Source organism: Mustela lutreola, chromosome 1, assembly GCF_030435805.1.
Source record: "Mustela lutreola isolate mMusLut2 chromosome 1, mMusLut2.pri, whole genome shotgun sequence".
NCBI classification, from domain to species: Eukaryota; Metazoa; Chordata; class Mammalia; order Carnivora; family Mustelidae; genus Mustela; species Mustela lutreola.
This window is the reverse complement of record NC_081290.1, coordinates 250,620,536-250,642,402: the sequence shown is the minus strand read 5'-3', so window position 1 is coordinate 250,642,402 and position 21,867 is coordinate 250,620,536. Positions and strand designations below refer to the sequence as shown.

The window sequence follows — 21,867 nt, the reverse complement described above, 5'->3', positions numbered from 1 at the left end:
TTTGAAAGGTCTCCATGAATAATGATGTTAAGCCCCAAATAAAACATTTTGGAAAGAGTGAAAGAGAATACAGAGGGCATAAATGTCACTAGCTGATGTTTCCAGACTTAGAGAATTCTAGAGCCAGAAAGAACTTCTGACATCATCTAACCACTCTTCTCATTGTACAGCGGATGAAAAAGGCTCTGATGCTAAGTCATCTGCTCAAGGTCACAAAGTGACATCTTGAGCTTTGGAGGAAAGTCTGAAGCCAATCTGAAATTTCCTATGCTATGCTAACATAATCTTGCCCTGATGCCTATGGAAGTAGTACTGGTCCTAATGGCTTTATATGGATTGGTCTTATTACAGTAATAGAGTCCTTTTGGTGTACAAATCACAGTCATCCTTCTCTCTTATCTGTAAAATTGGTTTGCTACATTTGTTGTGCTTTTCTCTTCAGAAAACCCACTGTGTGCTAAATTATTATTGTCAGTTTCCATATCCACCACATAATCGTGTTTTTCCTCCACTTTTCCTCCTCAAAATTGATGGGTTTTCCTCTCATCTCCATGGCATCAGTACAGGTTTGATTCCAAGAAGCTTTTGAACTAGTCTTCGTAATGCATAGCTTTTCCCCTCAACTCTTTCTCTAAGAGCCACTCTCCTCTTTCTGTTGTTTAATGATCTTGCCTTTTTGCCTATCTTGTTTGAGCTCTTGCCTTTAAGGTCTAGAGAAGTTTTATCTAAATGTTTCTTCAATTGTGTGATCTAATTTTGTTCAAGTGGATATTCTTTTTTAAAATTAACATAGAATGTATTATTAGCTCCAGGGGTACAGGTCTGTGAATTGCCAGCTTTACACACTTCACAGCACTCACCATAGCATATACCTTCCCCAATGTCTATAACCCAACCACCCTCTCCCTACCCACCTCCCCCAGCAACCCTCCGTTTGAGCATCTTTTTATGTGCCTGTGGGCCATAAGAGATTAAGAGTCTCTTATGTATGGTTTGTCTCCCTTCCAATCCCATCTTGTTTCATTTTTTCCTACCCTACCTCCTAAACTTCCCACTCTGCCTCTCAACTTCCTCATATCAGGGAGATCATAAGATAATTGTCTTTCTTTGATTGACTTGTCTCGCTCAGCGTAATACCTCAAGTGGGTATTTTTAGTCTGCACTCCCCACCCCCATTTTTATAATATTTATACCTCAATCCCATATTAGTTCCTTTTTCATCAAGTGAAGGTGATTTTATCTGAAACTGCCTGAGAATTTCATGATGCCATCACCCTGCCATCACCTGTTTCTCCTGAAAACCTAAGCATTTTTAAAAATTTCTGATTGGGGTGCCTGGGTGGCTCAGTGGGTTAAAGCCTCTGCCTTCAGCTCAGGTCATGATCTCAGGGTCCTGGGATCGAGCCCCGCATCCGGCTCTCTGCTCAGCAGGGAGCCTGCCTCCCCCTCTCTCTCTGCCTGCCTCTTGCCTACTTGTGATCTCTGTCTGTCAAATAAATAAATAAAAAAAAAAACCTTTAAAAAAATTTCTGATTGAAGTATAGTTGGCATATGATATTAGTTTGAAATGTCCAACATATTGATTTAACAATTCTATACATTACTCAATATATAAGACACAACATTAACTATATAACATAAAGTTTACACACACACACACACACACACACACACACTATATAGCACAATAAGTAGAGTCAAGCATCTGTCACCATACTATATTATTGACTATATTCCCTATGCTGTCCTTTTCATCTCCATCTCATTTATTTTATAACTGGAGGTGTATACCTCTGAATCTCCTACATCTATTTCACCCACTTACCCAACCCCCTCTCCTTCAGCAACCATCAGTTTGCTCTTTGTATTTATGTTTCTTTTTTTTGCTTTGTTCATTTTTTTTTTTAGATCCCACATGAGTTAAATCACAGGGTAGTTACCTTACTCTGATTTAGCATAGCACTCTCTAGGTCCACCCATGTTCTTGTAAATCTGCAAGATCTCATTCTTTTTTTAATGGCTGAGTAAAATTCCATCATTCCATATGTGCATTTGTACACCACATCTTCTTTACCCATTCATCTATTGATGGACACTTGGGTTACTTCTTTATCTTGGCTATTGTAAATAATGTGGCAATAAACACAGGAGGGTGTCTATCTTTCCGAATTACTGTTTTCATTTTCTTTGGGTAAATAGCCATAGTACAATTATTGGATTATACAGCATTTCTGTTTTTGACTTTTGAGGAACCTCCCCACTGATTTTCACAGTGGTTGCACCAATTCACATTCCCACCAACAGTATATAACGGTTCCTTTTCCTTCACATCCTTGCTAACATTTGTTCTTTCTTATCTTTTGATACTGCGTATCCTGACTAGGATGAGGTGATATCTCATTGTGGTTTTGATTTGTAATACCCCTAAAGACTAACAATGCTGAGCATCTTTTTATGTGCCTGTGGGCCATCTGTGAGTCTTATTTGGAAAAATGTCGAGTCAGGTCTTTGGCCATTTTTAGTCAGATTATTTTTGGTGTTTAGTCTCGGTTCTTTATATATCTTGGATATTAGCTCTTTATCAGATATATTCTTTGCAAATATCTTCTTCCATTATGTAGGTTGCCTTGTCATTTTATTGCTTATTTCCTTTGCTATGCCAAAGAATTTTATTCCATTACTGTCCCAATGGTTTATTTTTACATTTGTTTCCTTTAGCCTTAGGAGACACGTCTAGAAAGATGTTATTAAGGCTGATGGCAAAGAAATTACTGCCTGTGTTTTCTTTTAGGAATTCTATGGCTTCAGGCCTCATATTTAGTTCTTTAATCCATTTTGAGTTTATTTTTGTGTGTAAGTACAAGAAAGTGATCCAGTTTTATTCTTTTGCATGTAGCTATCCAATTTTCTCAATACCATTCATCAAAGAGACTGTCTTCACCATTATATAGTCTTGCTTCTTTTGTTGTAGACTGACCACTTAAGTGTGGATTCATTTCTGGCTCTCTATTCTGTTCCACTGATCTATCTCTATTTTTGTGCCAATACCATAATGTTTTGGTCAATGTAGCTTTAGGTATAACTGAAATCTGGGATTGTGATACCTCCAGACTTGTTCCTTTTCAAGAATGCTCTGTGGTTCCATACAAATTTTAGGATTATTTATTCTAGTTTTATGAAAAATACTATTGGTGTTTTCATAGGGATTGCATTGAATCTGTAGACTGACTCTGCTTCTTTTAACAGTAAGCCTTGACCCTTTGTTGGCTTGGGTAATTCTGCTCTTTTGTGATTTGGTTTTATTTGAATTTGAAACAACAGTATGCTTAAAGAGCCAGGATTTATGTCCCAACCTTGATTTTATTTTAGTCTCCAAGTTGATGCTATTGTAGTCCATTTAGATGCTTAAGTACTGAAACTATTTCTTTTGAAATTGGAATAAAACACTTTCAGATGCAAATACAGGAAAGAAAAACAAAAAAAAAAAAAAAAAAACAGGGTCACATATAAGTTCAACTTTTGGGAATGTCTTACAGAATTTGATTTAGGGTTTTTAATTTAGCTCCTAAGTCCAGGCCCTCCTCTCCCTCCACGAGCTCTTGAAGCTAGGTAATTAATGAGTAATAAATGCAACTGGAAAATAAATCAGCAAAAGATTTATGTACAGAAATCTTCCAGTACTTTATTCATTAAGGGGTGGGGTGGTGGTGGAGGTGAGTTATATTAACAGTATAGAATTACAAGGTCTGTTCCTCTCTTGTGACTTTGGAGACATTTTAAGAGTCAAAGTAGAATATAAAAATTTATACTGCTTGGATTATTAGGATGATTAATTAATGAAACTTTGGGAAGTTTTAGTGATTGGTAATTTCCTTCCCTTGGGCTTAAATAAAACAAAAACTGAACAAGAAATTTTGGTGTCATACATTAGTCAAGACTCAGCTAAAATCTAGTGCTTATTCCGGGGACTGGAGACCTATAAAGCCTAAAAAGGATTTGGGGTTGTGATCATCCTTGTAAGTTTGGGGAAAAGAGTATTTTCTAGAGAAGAACTAATAAAGAACTGCATTCTTGTTTTGCTGGCTGAATGGAGACCTAATTGCCAACCTCTTCCACAAAACTTTCTCAACTATTCTAACCTACAACAAGCTTTTCCTTCACTAAAAACTTTGTCCTTTGAGTCAGTGCTCCATGCGATCATTAACACAGTACAAAGTTTAGAGTATGAGCTCGGTCAAGTTTGAGTGACTGCTTAATTCATGTTAAATTTATCAGCAGGTACCCATCTGTAGAGTTTTATAAAACATGTATTCAGATAAGAAAACTATGAAATTTGGGGCAAGCCAATAAAATTCAACTCAATTCAACTCCCTGCTTGGATATTTACATCTTATGATAATTAGGGCACATTATTTGCCCTAAAACTTAAAGCCTTGTCTTTCGAAGCTGTGTTGTAAGAATTAAGTGTGGGGGTGCCTGGGTGACTCAGTGGGTTAAAGCCTCTGCCTTTGGCTCAGGTCATGATCTCAAAGTGGGATCAAGTCCCACATTGGGCTCTCTGCTCAGCAGGGAGCCTGCTTCCTCTTCGCTCTCTCTCTCTCTCTCTGCCTGCCTCTCTGCCTACTTGTAAAATAAATAAAATATTAAAAAAAAAAAAAAAAAGAATTAAGTGTGAAGCTGTTTTTAAATTACAGAATGCTCCAAACATGGGAGATACTCAGTATACGGAGTCCCTGGGCCTATGTTTGGATGTGTGGAACCAGATGAATGTGTAAGATAAAAAAAAAAAATGAGCTTCACGGGGTAATCTAAACACTTGGCTTAGCTTTCTTAAAAAGGGGCCCCCAGGTCCTTTGGAGGTATGGCAGACTTGAAGGCAGGTGAATGAACTGAATGATGTTTTAACTCTGTTTCCAGAGAGAACTCTGAACTTATCAGGATACTAGCTCCCTAACAGGCTATTCAACAAGTCATTTCTCATGGTTCCCACACCCATAAAGTGCAAGATTAAAAAGTACCATCCCGGGGAGGAGTCAAGATGGCGGAGAAGTAGCAAGCTGAGACTGCTTCAGCTAGCCGGAGATCAGCTAGATAGCTTATCTAAAGATTGCAAACACCTGAAAATCCATCGGCAGATCGAAGAGAAGAAGAACAGCAATTCTGGAAACAGAAAAACAACCACTTTCTGAAAGGTAGGACTGGCGGAGAAGTGAATCCAAAGCGACGGGAAGATAGACCCCGGGGGGAGGGGCCGGCTCCCGGCAAGCGGCGGAGCAACCACGCACAAAATCAGGACTTTTAAAAGTCTGTTCCGCTGAGGGACATCGCTCCAGAGGCTAAACCGGGGCGAAGCCCATGCGGGGTCAGCGTGGCCTCAGGTCCCGCAGGGTCACAGAAGGATCGGGGGTGTCTGAGTGTCGCAGAGCTTGCGGGTATTGGAACGGGAAAGCCGGCTACAGAGACAGAGCCGACAGTAAGCTCGCAGCTCCGTGTTACCTTGAACCGGTCGCAGGCTCGGTGAGCTCGGAGCGCGGCCGGAGGTCAGGCAGACGGGAGTAACTGGGCGCTATTCTCTGAGGGCGCACTGAGGAGTGGGGCTCTGGGCTCTCGGCTCCTCCGGGCCGGAGACCAGGAGGCCGCCATTTGTATTCCCGTCCTCTGGAACTCTACGGAAAGCGCTCAGGGAACAAAAGCTCCTGAAAGCAAACCCGAGCGGATTACTCACCCCGGCCCCGGGTAAGGGCGGTGTAATTCCGCCTGGGGCAAAGACACTTGAGAATCACTACAACAGGCCCCTCCCCCAGAAGATCAACAAGAAATCCAGCCGAGACCAAGTTCACCTACCAAGGAGTGCGGTTTCAATACCAAGGAGAGCAGCAGAATTCCAGAGGAGGAGAAAGCCAAGCACGGAACTCATGGCTTTTTTCCTGTGATTTTTTTTAGTCTTGCAGTTAATTTAATTTTTTCTTTTTCATTTTTTTTTTTTCTCGCCTTCGGGTAAAATTTTTTTTTTTTTAACTGTTACCTTTTTCTTTTTTAACGATTTTTTACTAGTTTATCTAATATATATATATATTTTTTTACATTTTTCTTAGGTGTTTTCTTTTTTAAAAAAAATTCTTTTCTTTTTTTTTTTTTTCTTTTTTCTTTCTTCCTTTTTGAACCTCTTTTTATCCCCTTTCTCCCCACTCACGATTTTGGATCTCTTCTAATTTGGCTAAAACATATTTTCCTGGGGTTGTTGCCACCCTTTTAGTATTTTACTTGCCCCTTCATTTACTCTTATCTGGACAAAATGACAAGACGTAAAAATTCACCACAAAAAAAAGAACAAGAGGCAGTACCGAAGGCTAGGGACCTAATCAATACAGACATCGGTAATATGTCAGATCTAGAGTTCAGAATGACAATTCTCAAGGTTCTAGCCGGGCTCGAAAAAGGCATGGAAGATATTAGAGAAACCCTCTCGAGAGATATAAAAGCCCTTTCTGGAGAAATAAAAGAACTAAAATCTAACCAAGTTGAAATCAAAAAAGCTATTAATGAGGTGCAATCAAAAATGGAGGCTCTCACTGCTAGGATAAATGAGGCAGAAGAAAGAATTAGTGATATAGAAGACCAAATGACAGAGAATAAAGAAGCTGAGCAAAAGAGGGACAAACAGCTACTGGACCATGAGGGGAGAATTCGAGAAATAAGTGACACCATAAGACGAAACAACATTAGAATAATTGGGATTCCAGAAGAAGAAGAAAGTGAGAGGGGAGCAGAAGGTATACTGGAGAGAATTATTGGGGAGAATTTCCCCAATATGGCAAAGGGAACAAGCATCAAAATTCAGGAGGTTCAGAGAATGCCCCTCAAAATAAATAAGAATAGGCCCACACCCCGTCACATAATAGTAAAATTTACAAGTCTCAATGACAAAGAGAAAATCCTGAAAGCAGCCCGGGAAAAGAAGTCTGTAACATACAATGGTAAAAATATTAGATTGGCAGCTGACTTATCCACAGAGACCTGGCAGGCCAGAAAGAGCTGGCATGATATTTTCAGAGCACTAAACGAGAAAAACATGCAGCCAAGAATACTATATCCAGCTAGGCTATCATTGAAAATAGAAGGAGAGATTAAAAGCTTCCAGGACAAACAACAACTGAAAGAATTTGCAAATACCAAACCAGCTCTACAGGAAATATTGAAAGGGGTCCTCTAAGCAAAGAGAGAGCCTACAAGTGGTAGATCAGAAAGGAACAGAGACCATATACAGTAACAGTCACCTTACAGGCAATACAATGGCACTAAATTCATATCTCTCAATAGTTACCCTGAATGTGAATGGGCTAAATGCCCCTGTCAAAAGACACAGGGTATCAGAATGGATAAAAAAACAAAACCCATCTATATGTTGCCTCCAAGAAACACATTTTAAGCCCGAAGACACCTCCAGATTTAAAGTGAGGGGGTGGAAAAGAATTTACCATGCTAATGGACATCAGAAGAAAGCAGGAGTGGCAATCCTTATATCAGATCAATTAGATTTTAAGCCAAAGACTGTAATAAGAGATGAGGAAGGACACTATATCATACTCAAAGGGTCTGTCCAACAAGAAGATTTAACAATTTTAAATATCTATGCCCCCAACGTGGGAGCAGCCAACTATATAAACCAATTAATAACAAAATCAAAGAAACACATAAACAACAATACAATAATAGTAGGGGACTTTAACATTCCCCTCACTGAAATGGACAGGTCATCCAAGCAAAAGATCAGCAAGGAAATAAAGGCCTTAAATGACACACTGGACCAGATGGACATCACAGATATATTCAGAATATTTCATCCCAAAGCAACAGAATACACATTCTTCTCTAGTGCACATGGAACATTCTCCAGAATAGATCACATCCTCGGTCCTAAATCAGGACTCAACCGGTATCAAAAGATTGGGATCATTCCCTGCATATTTTCAGACCACAATGCTCTAAAGCTAGAACTCAACCACAAAAGGAAGTTTGGAAAGAACCCAAATACATGGAGACTAAACAGTATCCTTCTAAAGAATGAATGGGTCAACCGGGAAATTAAAGAAGAATTGAAAAAAATCATGGAAACAAATGATAATGAAAATACAACGGTTCAAAATCTGTGGGACACAACAAAGGCAGTGCTGAGAGGAAAATATATAGCGGTACAAGCCTTTCTCAAGAAACAAGAAAGGTCTCAGGTACACAACCTAACCCTACACCTAAAGGAGCTGGAGAAAGAACAAGAAAGAAACCCTAAGCCCAGCAGGAGAAGAGAAATCATAAAGATCAGAGCAGAAATCAATGAAATAGAAACCAAAAAAACAATAGAACAAATCAACGAAACTAGGAGCTGGTTCTTTGAAAGAATTAATAAAATTGATAAACCCCTGGCCCGACTTATCAAAAAGAAAAGAGAAAGGACCCAAATAAATAAAATCATGAATGAAAGAGGAGAGATCACAACTAACACCAAGGAAATACAAACTATTATAAGAACATACTATGAGCAACTCTACTCCAACAAATTTGACAATCTGGAAGAAATGGATGCATTCCTAGAAACATATAAACTACCACAACTGAACCATGAAGAAATAGAAAGCCTGAACAGACCCATAACCAGTAAGGAGATTGAAACAGTCATTAAAAATCTCCAAACAAACAAAAGCCCAGGGCCAGACGGCTTCCCGGGGGAATTCTACCAAACATTTAAAGAAGAACTAATTCCTATTCTCCTGAAACTGTTCCAAAAAATAGAAATGGAAGGAAAACTTCCAAACTCATTTTATGAGGCCAGCATCACCTTGATCCCAAAACCAGACAAGGATCCCACCAAAAAAGAGAGCTATAGACCGATATCCTTGATGAACACAGATGCGAAAATACTCAACAAAATACTAGCCAATCGGATTCAACAGTACATTAAAAAGATTATTCACCACGACCAAGTGGGATTTATTCCAGGGCTGCAAGGTTGGTTCAACATCCGCAAATCAGTCAATGTGATACAACACATCAATAAAAGTAAGAACAAGAACCATATGATACTCTCAATAGATGCTGAAAAAGCATTTGACAAAGTACAACATCCCTTCCTGATCAAAACTCTTCAAAGTGTAGGGATAGAGGGCACATACCTCAATATCATCAAAGCCATCTATGAAAAACCCACCGCAAATATCATTCTCAATGGAGAAAAACTGAAAGCTTTTCCGCTAAGGTCAGGAACACGGCAGGGATGTCCATTATCACCACTGCTATTCAACATCGTACTAGAGGTCCTAGCCTCAGCAATCAGACAACAAAAGGAAATTAAAGGCATCCAAATCGGCAAAGAAGAAGTCAAATTATCACTCTTCGCAGATGATATGATACTATATGTGGAAAACCCAAAAGACTCCACTCCAAAACTGCTAGAACTTATACAGGAATTCAGTAAAGTGTCAGGATATAAAATCAATGCACAGAAATCAGTTGCATTTCTCTACACCAACAGCAAGACAGAAGAAAGAGATATTAAGGAGTCAATCCCATTTACAATTGCATCCAAAACCATAAGATACCTAGGAATAAACCTAACCAAAGAGACACAGAATCTATACTCAGAAAACTATAAAGTACTCATGAAAGAAATTGAGGAAGACACAAAGAAATGGAAAAATGTTCCATGCTCCTGGATTGGAAGAATAAATATTGTGAAAATGTCTATGCTACCTAAAGCAATCTACACATTTAATGCAATTCCTATCAAAGTACCATCCATCTTTTTCAAAGAAATGGAACAAATAATTCTAAAATTTATATGGAACCAGAAAAGACCTCGAATAGCCAAAGGGATATTGAAAAAGAAAGCCAACGTTGGTGGCATCACAATTCCGGACTTCAAGCTCTATTACAAAGCTGTCATCATCAAGACAGCATGGTACTGGCACAAAAACAGACACATAGATCAATGGAACAGAATAGAGAGCCCAGAAATAGACCCTCAACTCTATGGTCAACTAATCTTCGACAAAGCAGGAAAGAATGTCCATTGGAAAAAAGACAGCCTTTTCAATAAATGGTGCTGGGAAAATTGGACAGCCACATGCAGAAAAATGAAATTGGACCATTTCCTTACACCACACACAAAAATAGACTCAAAATGGATGAAGGACCTCAATGTACGAAAGGAATCCATCAAAATCCTTGAGGAGAACACGGGCAGCAACCTCTTCGACCTCTGCCGCAGCAACATCTTCCTAGGAACAACGCAAAAGGCAAGGGAAGCAAGGGAAAAAATGAACTACTGGGATTTCATCAAGATCAAAAGCTTTTGCACAGCAAAGGAAACAGTTAACAAAATCAAAAGACAACTGACAGAATGGGAGAAGATATTTGCAAACGACATATCAGATAAAGGACTAGTGTCCAGAATCTATAAAGAACTTAGCAAACTCAACACCCAAAGAACAAATAATCCAATCAAGAAATGGGCAGAAGACATGAACAGACATTTCTGCAAAGAAGACATCCAGATGGCGAACAGACACATGAAAAAGTGCTCCATATCACTCGGCATCAGGGAAATACAAATCAAAACCACAATGAGATATCACCTCACACCAGTCAGAATGGCTAAAATCAACAAGTCAGGAAATGACAGATGCTGGCGAGGATGCGGAGAAAGGGGAACCCTCCTACACTGTTGGTGGGAATGCAAGCTGGTGCAGCCACTCTGGAAAACAGCATGGAGGTTCCTCAAAATGTTGAAAATAGAACTGCCCTATGACCCAGCAATTGCACTATTGGGTATTTACCCTAAAGATACAAATGTAGTGATCCAAAGGGACACATGCACCCGAATGTTTATAGCAGCAATGTCCACAATAGCCAAACTATGGAAAGAACCTAGATGTCCATCAACAGATGAATGGATCAAGAAGATGTGGTATATATACACAATGGAATACTATGCAGCCATCAAAAGAAATGAAATCTTGCCATTTGCAACAACATGGATGGAACTAGAGCGTATCATGCTTAGCGAAATAAGTCAAGCAGAGAAAGACAACTATCATATGATCTCCCTGATATGAGGAAGTGGTGATGCAACATGGAGGCTTAAGTGGGTAGAAGAATAAATGAAACAAGATGGGATTGGGAGGGAGACAAACCATAAGTGACTCTTAATCTCACAAAACAAACTGAGGGTTGCCGGGGGGAGGGGGTTGGGGAGAAGGGGGTGGGATTATGGACATTGGGGAGGGTATGTGATTTGGTGAGTGCTGTGAAGTGTGTAAACCTGGTGATTCACAGACCTGGGGATAAAAATATATGTATATAAAAAATATATGTTTATAAAAAATAAAAAATTATAAAAAAAAAAAAAAAAAAAAAAAAAAAAAAAAAAAGTACCATCCCAATAGACATAAAAAATACAATGCAAGAGCTACAGTAAAGTAATATCAAAGGAAAAGAAATAGGTAAGATCAACAAAAGAAGAAATAAAGCACAAGGAAATCATTTTAATAGGCCCATTTTGCAAAGCATAAAGCAAAAACGTGATGACAGAATTTTATTTTCATAAGCATTAAGCTTACTTTTCCAAAGAACGTAATGTAAAGAATAGTCAGCCCAGCAACACAAACAAGAAGACATCATTTACCAAATGGTCTCATACAATCATTACCATTTGTTCAGAACAGAGGTCCACCTGTCTCTGACCTCTGGAAGCATGCCTGTGAGCCTTGCTTTTCTGGACGGCATCACCCCCAAAAATGAGAGAGTTCACGCAGGTAATCATTTCAGGCAAAGGGTCATTTTAATCAGCAAGTTTGTGTAAGTGTGGGATGAGGGCTCATGAAAGCTCTCACCCAGACAGCCCGAAAGGCACTGCAACCATTTAGTGGAAGGACTAACATTGGCTTCTCTGGCCCAGTCCCTCTGTGCTCTGCTGTTTCTTCTCAACTACACACCTTACTTCTCACGAACAGCGTAATCAGCTCAAAACAGGGTTGCTGCCACTCAGCAGCATCATTAGCTGTAGCAAGGGTTAGAACAGGAGAAGCTTTTTCAGAAACTAGAGTAGACCCACAAGTCAACACCTGGGGGAAAGCACTGGGGTGTAAGAGGAGAGAGTGAAGGAAAGAAAAGAACAGTTCCAGTTCCCGCTGCCCTCAATGAGCCTTACCTTGCAGGAACAGACAGAACACCTGTCTTCTTTCAAGGTCCACACTTGCCCATTGCGCTTCAGTCCTCCTTCATGGGGGCAGTCACCAGAGCAGGAGGGCCCAGAGGGACAGAGGCAGTCGAAGCCCCCTTCCAGGTTGACACATGCAGAATCATTCCAACAGGTGTGAGTTCTTAAGGCACATTCATCAATGTCTGCAATAAAGAAGGCACAGAGCTTCAGAATCTAGCCAAGATTGTTATTAGAAAATAGTAACCCTTTATGATAGCATTGATTAACATTGCTGAGCATTTATCTTGTGCCAGGTACTGTGTTAAGTTGTTCATATGCATTATCTCATTTACTTTGCAAAGCAGCTCTGCGTGGGAGCATCTTTTCTTATCTCTATTTTGCAAATAATAAGGTTGAGGCTCAAAGAAGTGAAATAACATGAAATAACTGTCATATAGCTAATGGGTGGCAGGTCTGATACTCGAACCTGCAGCTGTGGGACTCCAATTACTAAATTATCCAGTAGCAGCTCTAAATTAGTTTTAAGATATTCCCAAGAAGTATACCGTCCAGAGGCCATAAATAGTGCTAATTCATTAACAGTGTGGATACACCCTATGGAGATCTGGGTCTTTTAGTAAAGATGTGAATAGATTAGCCACTTATTAGGAACAAGTGGGCAATTAGGACAACCCTGAACCAATTAGACTGCCCCCAGATCCTCGGGCCAAGGGTGAAAGAAGAGGGAATAATTCCTGGTAAGTGCCTTGCCTAATCGAATCCTTTCCATCCTAAGGGCTAAAAACATTTCTGTTCCCACAAAAAAACCCATCTAAGAGCTATTGTAGGCATGGCATGGATGCTGATGGAAGACACACATATATTTTGCTGTTTTTGAATGACAGCTAAATATGGAAGGAAAGCATAAATCCAGTCAGCCTTCTCTGACATTCAAAGCTTGAGTGACCTTAACAACATCCCAAACACAGAGCTGTCCAGTCCTGGATTGAGCCTTTCTCCAGTGGGCCATCTATTACCTCAAAAGACAGCCAATTCCATCACTGAATAACTCTTTTAGAAATGTCTTCCTTAAATTGAAATGAACTATATTTTCCATTTACTTCTACTTACTGGTTTTAGCTCTGAGACCACTCAAGGAAAGTCTACTTGATTTTTCTTTATTTATGACAGTCTTTACACTATTTAAAGATACTGGTCATTTGTCTGTCAGAATCTTCTGCTCCATTGATTAATCTACTTCTATGTCCTTCAAGTATCCTTCAGATGCTGATACCACTGATTCTAGTATATTTTTAGCAAGTCTTCTACACACAATGTCTTTATGCACACTGGATATTATAAAAGTTGGTGATGATGTGTAAAATGCTGATGTTGCAATGGTGATAACAAGGCAACATGGAAGTACACAGAAGTAACTTTTGGTAGGCTTCTGGTTGGGAGACTTTTTTTTTTTTTTTTAAAGATTTATTTATTTATTTGAGGGGGCAGGGAGGGGCAGAGAGAGAGGAGGGAAGAGTTCTAAGCTCCACATGGAGCGTGGAGCCTGACATAGGGCTCGATCCCACGACCCCAAGGTCATGACCCCAGTTGAAGCCAAGAGTCCGTGGCTCAATCAACTGCACCACCCGGGCACCCTCACTGGGAGGTTTAACCTATTTATACCCAATATAGTAAGTTAGATTAAGATCAGTATAAATTAACTTGTTCTACACACTAAATTTCGAGTTAAATATGTATAAGTTTATAGGCATTTAGTTAAGGGTTATGGCTAAATTAAAGAAAAAAATAATAAAAAGTAGCATTTTTTCTTAAAGTACTCAGAGCAATAAAGCATTTAAAAAGGCATAATATCAATTTTACTGGTAGTGTGCTGTACTTAGATATTGTTTCAAAGTTTTTCAAAGATTTTCTGTGAGTTATGCCATACAATTGCAAGATAGAAACAGTCTCATTTACAAAAGAGGAAACTAAGGCACAGAGATGAGTGGGTGGTCACACATCTAGTACCATGTTAGAGCAAGGGATGTATCCTGGGCCTTCTAATACATGCAGGAGAGTTCTTTTCTGTGCCAACTCAAGGTCTCAAGTCATCCTTCAGCATACTAGAATGTTGTGTGCTTTTATCTACCTTCAACTATTTACCACCTGGATACTGAAACTCATTTTCAAGGATAAGATCTTACATGGGTTCTTTTTAGTCAAAATTCTGAAAACATAATGACTCAAATTTCCTAGAAATTTGAAACTACTGTGACTTAAACATAACGAGAAAGAAATGACCTATTTTTCCTTGCTGTCTGCATGTAGCATTACTGGTATAAAACTTGGCTTCACAGCAGAGGTACAAAGCAGAAAGTGTGATGGAGTTCATACAATATTTTTAGAAGCTTATTTCAAGACTTTTTTTTTTTTTTTTGTCTGTGTCCCATCTGACATGGCCTCAGTAAAGACATTTAATTAATGAAAAATGTTTTCTCCCTTGAAAACTGTGAAAATGAACCCAACTTACAATACCTAGACCACAAGTCAACTATAATCTGACCTCAGTTACATCTTCACTCTTCCTCATAGAGTCCATGCTGTCCCCAACCCATTTGACCATTATGTGCTCCTACCTAGAAACCTTTCTCATCTCGCCAGTTTTATTCCTCTAACTCTTCCCAATTAAAAGTAGCATTGGATGTGGGAATCAAGTGACCCCTGTTTGAAACCATACTCTTCTATTTAATTGAGTGATTACTACATACAAGGCATTTTATACATGACTATATGTCTTTGGTCACATTATTTAGCCTCTCTGATGCTTATTTATCACCTATTTAACACCATACCTGGGGCACCTGGCTCAGTCATTAAGTGTCTGCCTTCGGCTCAGGTCACGATCCCAGAGTCCTGGGATGGAGCCCCACATCAGGCTCCCTTCTCTGCGGGAAGCCTGCTTCTCCCTCTCCCACTCTCCCTGCTTGTGTTCCCTCTTTGTCTCTCTCTCTCTCTCTCTCTGTCAAATAAATAATAAAAAAAATCTTTAAAACCATACCCAACTCATTTCTGATCACTTATTTATTTATTTATTTAGAGAGGGAGAGGGAGGGAAAGAGCACATGTGAGCAGGGAGGGGATTAGGGACAGAAGGAGAGGGACAGGGGGAGTCTTAAGCAGGCTCCATGCACACAGCCTAGAGCCCAGAACCCCACTCAGTATCCCAATCCTGAGATCATGGCCTGAGCCCAAATCAAGAGTCATTGGCTTAACCGCCTGAGCCATGCAGGCACTCCAATTTATGGTCTTTTCAAAATCAAATAAGATATTTAAGACAAAATTCAAGCCCTGTCTCCTCAATTAAGCATCTCTTAATATTGTACTAACTCATAGTAATCTTTCACCTCCTTGAACTCCCATCACAGTGAGAATGTTGGTGATATATCCTGTCTTGGAACAATACTAAAGTGATTTTGCATTTTTCTCACTCCTCAGTTTTTGCTGAAAGTGGTAACTAAAATATTCAGTCTTACACTTATCTCATCACATTTACAATCCAGTTCGGATGTTCAGAAGATACAGATAGAGTTAATTGATAGATAAACTGATGGCTCAACACCCATGTAATCACAAAAAACAGAATTCAGATTTCTCTGAATTCTGTCTTAGCTCAGCTCTTCACACATGTCCCTGACTACTGCATTAGCCTCCTATCTGGTCTTCCTGACTCCAATCACTTCTCACTCTAATCCCATGATTTTTGATGGTGGGCTTGACAGAAACATTTGAGGAGACTGGTGCCCAGGCTCACCACCACTAGAGACTGATTTAATTGGTGTAAAGTAGGATCCAGACATCTGGGCTCTGTTCAGCCAGATAAGAATCACTACTCTAAACACCTTTCACAGGGGAGTGGCATTCTAAAAAGCAAACTTGTCCCGTCACTCCTCTACTTACCATCTCTCAGTGGATCACTGATGTCTATAATAGAAGATTTAAACTCCTGGAATATCATATAAGCCTTGACCTAACACTTCAATTGTTAGCTTCTGTCTCATCCCTTACAATGGATGATCCACAAACAGTCTGTGTTGTTTTCTCTGTCTGTGCCTTGGTTATGTCTTTTCTTATTACAGGAGTGCTCTCCCCATCCCTACTCCACTTTTTCTTAGCCTGTATGAAATGGGTTGACATACAAATTAATTAGTTGATGAGGTAAGCACTTCTCTTCCTATGCTATCTTCATTCCTATGCCGTCTTCAAAATCAGGATCAAACATCAGCATTTCTCATTCTGCAAATCAGTCACTACTGACTCTACTTTATCCACAATGCTATCCTTGCATTTATCTCTTAGGAATTCACATTTAATCTACCCATCTCCATAGATAGATAGTGAGCTTATTGAGGGCAAGGACGAAATCTCTTTTCCTTTTTCTCTTCTCTGTGCAAAGCACACCAGAATGCACTGCGGCTGTACAATGTCTTTATTTAACTTACTTAAATCTAGAAAGTTTTTGAACCATTACTACCATAAAGCCCATTTTGTAAAATTTTGGTCTCATGGGTGTTCAGTAAGCATAAGACATAATTGCAACCTCCCCCCTCAGGGAACACATTTTATTGTTGAGTTTTCATCTGGGAAAGCCCATTAGTCTGGGTTCAAAGTACAATAAATATAGCAAAACAGTAACCACACTGAAATAGGAAGGCAACCTTCCTTCTTCTGTCCTCACTTCTGTTTCCTGTCACATGCTTGAGGACAAGGACAGAGGAAGACCCATTAACCAAGCACTTCAGAAATTGTTTGGAAGAGTAATTTCAAGATTCCAACCAGTAGCTACAAAAGGGTCCTTAGCTTATGGTCTTCTCTCAAATAATCTCTAAACTGGCAATTAATGGCCAACTATAATCTGATTTTTTAAAAACATTTGGTTATTTTTGCATTATAAAGTTGCAAGCATATTGGCAGTGCTTTCCTCTCATAAATCAAGAAACCTGAGCATAAAGACGAACACACCTAGTATGTGCCATCAAAGCAAGGGACTAAACCTGGATTTCCTTTTGCTGCTCCAAAATGAAAGGATTTCACAGTTGGAATATAGGACCATATTGCCTACAGAGTTCCATGTAATTGCTTTACTTATGACACAGAAATCTAATTCTGCTTCCATGCAATTTAACAGATTTATGGAAAGCCAGATGTTAGCAATTATGGAAACCGACATCATTCATATTCTTGGTAATACAGACCTGTTTGCTCTGCACAAAGCCAACTTAATCTATTATACATATCCCAAGGCATCCAAAGGGAAGAGGCACCCTATTTACATATTGCAACTGTTGTTCTCTGCTGAGCAAACACAAAGACATTCACCCATGATACTTACCCAAATCATCTGACAGGCCTCCAATGACAAAGAGGCAATGAAACAAAAATCAGGCAAAATATTCCACACTCAAATCTATAATCATTAAAGTGTACTTGTTTTTTCTTATTGTAAGTAATGGCTTTCTGTGATTTCTTTGTGTTTCTCCTTGTAAATTCATTATTTAAATTCTCCATGCTCAGATGAGAATTTCCTCAATAAAATTCTATGACTAGGCTGACATTAGAACTAATTTTCTTGCACTGACATTTTCAAAATTTCTGAAAGCTGTTATTATTGTACTCAATTTTGCTTTAAAAAAAGTCTGCTTTGCCTAGTCAATCTGTTTTGTTCTTTAATTTGAGGTTCTTGGGTTATTTGGGCATGTAAGAAAACACAATTCAGAAATGTTTATATCAGCAGCAATCAAACCAATCCCAACCTAGCCCCAAACAATTTTCCTACCTTTCGAGAAAAACGGCTCTGCAGACATTTTAATAGCATAACAACAGTAATGGTACCTGCCTCAGGAGCCGAAAGTTCTGAAGGTTGATTTCAGAGATTAAGGGAAACATTTTTGTCAAGGCTTTGGCAGCAGTTAGGTCAAAGGAGTGAATTTTTTCATTACCCCATATTCCACCTTCTTGGATAAATTTCATAACACATCTAGTCTTACTTCCAAACTCAAAACAGGTGATGTGTCAGAAAACAAAATTTAACCTGGGGTTTTAATATCCAGCTGTGTGTGTGTTCTGACTTGGAAATCATTACCAGACATTAGTAGCTTGGAAATGAGAACAGAGCTTGAGGGTTTATTAATGATAGACAAGATAGGGTGCAGATGCCTCTGCCATAGCTAAAGCAATACCGCTTCTTCTACAGTGGCAGAGAGAAAGTCACAGGGAAAAATACACATGCTGCACATCAGCAAAATAAGTGAAAAGAAACAAGAAGATAAATCTGAGGTGTGAAGTGGCTTGCAAAACACACGGCTAATGAAATTATAACCTTCTCAGAAAGTTTCAGGTCCGGAACAAGAGAGGTGATAGCCATGTTCTCTCGTGTGCTAGTCATACTGTACTTGGGTACCATGTTCCTTTAAAACACAGACTGTTAAAGATGGGGTCGACACACACAGGACCCATCAGAAGAGATCCATCAGCATAATAAGGGACTTAAATTCATCTCAGTTTAATGAAACATGAAGTGTTCCAACCAAAAAGGAAGAGACTAAAAGAGAAGTGAGCCGTAGTTGGGTCTATCTGAGATGCCATTATGTATCTCTTAGGAAGTTCTAATGTTCTTCCTGGTCAACTCCTCTTTGTTGCAGCCTCCACCCCTCCTTGAGTCGGGAAGAAACCATTTCCTATGGTGTTTCTCTTATTGCTCAGGGTGTAATTTTGTTAGTCTCCAACAAGTCTTGCCCTTTTCCTTGAACTGAGCAGCCTCTCTAAGCCAAGGAAAGAGAAAAACAAAGGAGCTTGTTTGGGCTCACCTTTTCCTGATCTAGTCCCTAGAGCCAGTTCTTGCTTCCCAGTATCTACCACTAGCAGGCACCCCCGCTGATGTATCTTCATCCTCTCCCAAAGTTTGTAAGCTTCCAAGCGACCCTCTCTTCAAAGTCTAAATCCTAAAGTTTCTCATGACCAGTAGTTCACAAAACCACCATCCTTTAATCAATAATAGCATTTGTTACAATATTTGTCATTTCAGTCTAAGAGTTCTCTTCTTGATCCTTGTGGGATATGATACTGCCCTATTCATCCTCTTACCTCTTCGTTCATCCAATCATTAAGCGTCAATCATCAATTTACTAATTACAAATGTATTTATGAGCATCTCTGCTGTCCTAGACATAGTGATAGGGACTGGGGATAAAATAGGCAAAGAATACAGACATGGTCCTACAAGTAAAGACCTTGTAGACTTCTCCAATTTTTAAGTCATTAACATTTCCCAAAATCCCATTGCTGATCATTGGCTCTCTTTCTCCTCAGTGCAAGAGGAATAACATCCCAACTAAAGCCTAACCTTTGGAATCCAGCAGCTCTGGGTACCAGTTAATGGGACCAGTTGTCCCAGTTTGCCTAGGACTGAGGGAGTCCCTGAGATAGTTGACCTTCAGCGCTACAACTAGGAAACTTCTAGGCAAATGAAGACAAATAAGTCACCAGCACACCAGTCCCATCCCAAAACCCATTGTTTTTACGACTCTGGTAAATTTACTTAACATCCTACATTTCAAAAATGTGGATAAATAGTAACTCCTGAGATAACCTGGTAATTTCCGTAAGCATGTACTACAATGCTTATCAGGTAGTAAATTCTCAAAAATGATTAGCTATTATAGTTGTTCTTGATCATACTGTTTCTATATTTTTTTTCCTCTCATAGTCTCCATCTCATCTCATGAATTCCCTTGTCCCATCTTTTTGGGATATACTCAAATCCACTCCGCCAGTCCTGAGCTCTTTCTAAGCTGACACCTTCATCTGTTTACTGAGGATTTCCACTTGAATTCTAAATTTTCATAGATTCTCACGGATTTGACCAGTACATTGGCCAGCCAAACTCAGAAGTGCTAACACTCTAAGCTCTCTCTGAGTCCTACTCAGTAAATCTGGTGTTAATATTAAGTGACTAATATTAAAAGAATATAGTTTCTTGACACTCTGTGGACTTGCCCTGGTCACAGATCACCTTTATAGGCTGTACAAATAAAGGTGTTCTACTGCAGATGGAGAAAACAATTCCTTCTAAATAAGAAAAGAGGAGTAGAATAAAAGCAGAATAGCTTTCTAAATCAACCAAGGTGGTTTACTTTCTGCCATGAATAACGCATGCTTCTTTAACTAGTGATTAAGTCTGTTTAAAATCAATATAATTCTGACCAGTGGAGAAAATAAAAAATCTATAAATATTGAAATACTTGCTATCCAAAGAGAATTTTATTGCAGAGAAGCTACAGTATTGATGCCAACAACCCTAGATTTATGTTCTTATATATCTGCTCATAGGTGAGAGGGTGGGTTATGGTAGAGCTGCGTCTGCATCCCTGAGTGGAGCAGTTATGTTTTTATAAGCTGTTAAATGCCTAACACTGAGCCATACAGGTTCTGTTATTATATTCATTTTATTATATAATGAAGTTTCACCCTCAACTGGAAAGAATTTCCCTCTTGCACTTGAATTTTGTATCTGCATTATATGACATCATATGCAGAGCTATGAACATACTTTTCTAATGTCCTTATCCATTCAGAATGAATAGTCTGGTTTTACTTATCTTTGTGTGTCCCACAGCACCTTTATAGTGTCTTTCACCTGGACTTGCCCTGGTCACAGTATGAATTGCATGCACATGTGTTAAATTGGAATCTGGTTGAGCTGGGATTTAAAAAAGAATGCTTGTCCTTTGGGGATCTCCATTTTTCTCTTTGTTACAGTATAGGAATTGTATATTTTCTAAGATATTGTCTATTTCCAACTGGTATAATTACTTTTATTTTTTTAAATTTAACTTTGTATCTTTTTTTTTTTATTGTGTTATGTTAGTCACCATACAGTGCATCATTAGTTTTTGATGTAGTGTTCCAAGATTCATTGTTCATGTATAACACCCAGTGCTCCATGCAAGACCTGCCCTCCTTAATACCCACCACCAGGCTCACCCATCCCCCCACCCCCATCCCCTTGAAAACCCTCAGTTTGTTTCTCAGAGTCCACAGTCTCTTGTGGTTTGTCTCCCCATCCGATTTCCCCCCCTTCGCTTTTTCCTTCCTTCTCCTAATGTCCTCCATGTTATTCCTTATGTTCTGCAAGTAAGAGAAACCATATGATAACTGACTTTCTCAGCTTGACTTATGTCACTCAGCATAATTACTTTTTACCTTCCTAGGACTGTTTGTAATTCCAGTGTTAGACTATGTGTGGTAATAGATGGAAAACAGGATAGAGGAGAATGGAAGAACCCAGCTTCAGGATGACAAAGAGATTTTTTAGAACTAAACAGTTTTTCCTGGACTGTCAATATTTATTACAACATCTTTTATGTCTCTTAATGAGTGTTTATAAGCAGGTGCCAAAGAGAGAAAGTAATGAAGAGATAAACATGATTTTTCTATCCGCATTGAAGACTTGGAAAATGAAGTCCTTGGTGACAAATACACATGGGGAATCCAGGTGGGGTGAAAACCGAAACTAACTCTCTATTTTGATAAATCATTCTTTCAAACAAGTTGTCAGATGGAAATAATTTCTTCACAGAGAGGTTTCAGAGTAACTTCATTTACTACTGGAAACATCC

General features: G+C 39.1%; 1 protein-coding gene across 2 annotated transcripts in view; it reads right to left on the bottom strand.

Annotated features, from left to right (window-relative positions):
• NELL1 (neural EGFL like 1) overlaps positions 1 to 21,867 on the bottom strand; it is an 847,777-nt gene that overhangs the window by 13,916 nt on the left and 811,994 nt on the right. For both annotated transcript variants that reach the window (XM_059138327.1, XM_059138338.1), the window contains one exon: positions 12,203 to 12,396. In XM_059138327.1, coding sequence (XP_058994310.1) covers positions 12,203 to 12,396 — 194 coding nt within the window. The remainder of the gene's footprint in view (positions 1 to 12,202; positions 12,397 to 21,867) is intronic.